We start from the raw sequence: 1,851 nt of genomic DNA, 5'->3' as shown, positions 1-1,851 counted from the left end.
CATGGAGGGTGGGGGAGTGTGGGTGGGACAGGGGAGAGCAATGGGGGAAAATTTGGACAACTTTAATTGAACAACAATAAAATAAAATAAGTAAAAGTAATATTTTATTATTAATGTTTTCCACTGGTTATGATTTTAACATGAGAAGAGTAAAACCATGTATTGCATATAACCTATTCAAGTTCTATTAGCATAGTATTTTAAAGTTGTGTTAATTATATAGTGCTTAAATCTAGAAGTTCTGCTTGGAGCTAACAAGTAGGAACCATAATTTTCTCATGGCCCCTTGCATTTTCTGATTTCTCAGGGTGTAAATAATAGGATTCAATAAGGGTGTAATAACAGTGTAAAATACAGAAAGGATATTATTGCCTGCAAAACTATTGAATGGCCAGGCATAGATAAAGATACAAGGTCCAAAGAACAGAGTAACTACAATGATGTGTGCAGACAATATGGACAGAGCCTTGGAGAGCCCTCCAGATGATCTTTGCCATACAGTGACCATGATGACAGTGTAGGAGACAAGCAGAAGAGTGAAACAGATAAGTGAGAGTAGCCCACTGTCAGCAATGACAAATAATTCCTGAGTATATGTTTTGGCACAAGCAAGCTTAATCACAAGGGGAAGGTCACAAAATATATTATTTATAACATTGGGGCCACAGAAAGGCAAGTTCACTATTAATAACATTTGGCTCATGGTATGTGTAAAACCAATTACCCATGAAAGTATCACAAACCCATTAAGCAACCTGTGGCTCATGATTGTCCTGTAGTGCAGGGGTTTACATATGGCTATATATCTGTCAAAGGCCATGGCTATCAAAAGAGTCATCTCAGCACCACCGAAGAAGTGCACAAAGAATATCTGGGCCACGCAGCCCCATATGGAGATGGTCTTGTGTTCAGCGAGCAAGTCTGTGATCATCTTGGGTGTGGTGACAGTGGAGAGACACATGTCCAAAAAAGAGAGGTTTCCAAGTAGGAAATACATGGGAGAATGAAGGGTGGAGTTCAATGTTACTGTAACCATAATGAGGATGTTTCCCAACACGGTAGCACTATAGACCAAGGAGAATATCAAAAAGAAGAAAATTTGAAGTTCCCATTGTCCAGAAAATCCGAGTAAAATAAACTAATTCACTACAGATTCATTTTTAAGATCCATTTACTCAACTGAAAAAAGTCCCTGAAGAATTTTGGACATAAAATAAATTATATTCCTCTGACTTGTCCCAAATATGTATTTCCTTAAGTCTTTAGAAATCTTCATTGAAATGTAAATGTGTTACCTGTTAGGGTAAAAGAAAAAAAAAAAAGGAGAAAAGAAGTCCCAGAAGTTATTTTATACAAAAAAAATTTTTTAAAAGTTCAGCCACAGTTAGCACCAATGTTTTTCTATTTCTACTTAATGAATAATAGCTGGTGATGTGAAAGCACATAATCTTAACTACATCAACACATCGCTATTTATAATTTGAAATTATGTTATGACTCACATGACTTGGAAACAATATTCTTATAGTTATGCAGTAATTAAAGATCATTTGAAGAAGTGAAATTTTGTTTTCTTCTGTATTTTATCAAATGATATTGTTAGCAATTGATCACGACTTTGTCACTAATGTGCTCATGTAAAATAATTATATAACTAGTTAGATTAGTATTTATCTTGCCTTTTATTATTATTATTTTTTGTATGTGTCACCCTTTGAGATGTTATCACTAAATATAAAATATTAGGATTTGGAAGATGAGAGAATTGTATTGTCCTATATCTCTGAAGTAATTTACAAAGGTCATGCTATAGGTTCTAAAACAAACAACTGTACACACACAAAAAATTAG

The 1,851-nt window shown here is 34.3% G+C and overlaps 1 protein-coding gene across 1 annotated transcript; it reads right to left on the bottom strand.

Annotated features, from left to right (window-relative positions):
* Positions 1-232: 232 nt before the first annotated feature.
* On the bottom strand, positions 233-1,171 carry LOC150016201 (olfactory receptor 4L1-like). Its single transcript, XM_090271935.1, is given in 1 exon segment — positions 233-1,171. A coding segment is annotated over 1 exon segment (939 nt).
* Positions 1,172-1,851: the final 680 nt, after the last annotated feature.

The sequence above is a fragment of the Furipterus horrens genome, unplaced genomic scaffold (assembly GCF_987537825.1).
Source record: "Furipterus horrens unplaced genomic scaffold, mFurHor1.1.pri manual_scaffold_3, whole genome shotgun sequence".
NCBI classification, from domain to species: Eukaryota; Metazoa; Chordata; class Mammalia; order Chiroptera; family Furipteridae; genus Furipterus; species Furipterus horrens.
This window is presented reverse-complemented; position numbering and strand designations above follow the sequence as displayed.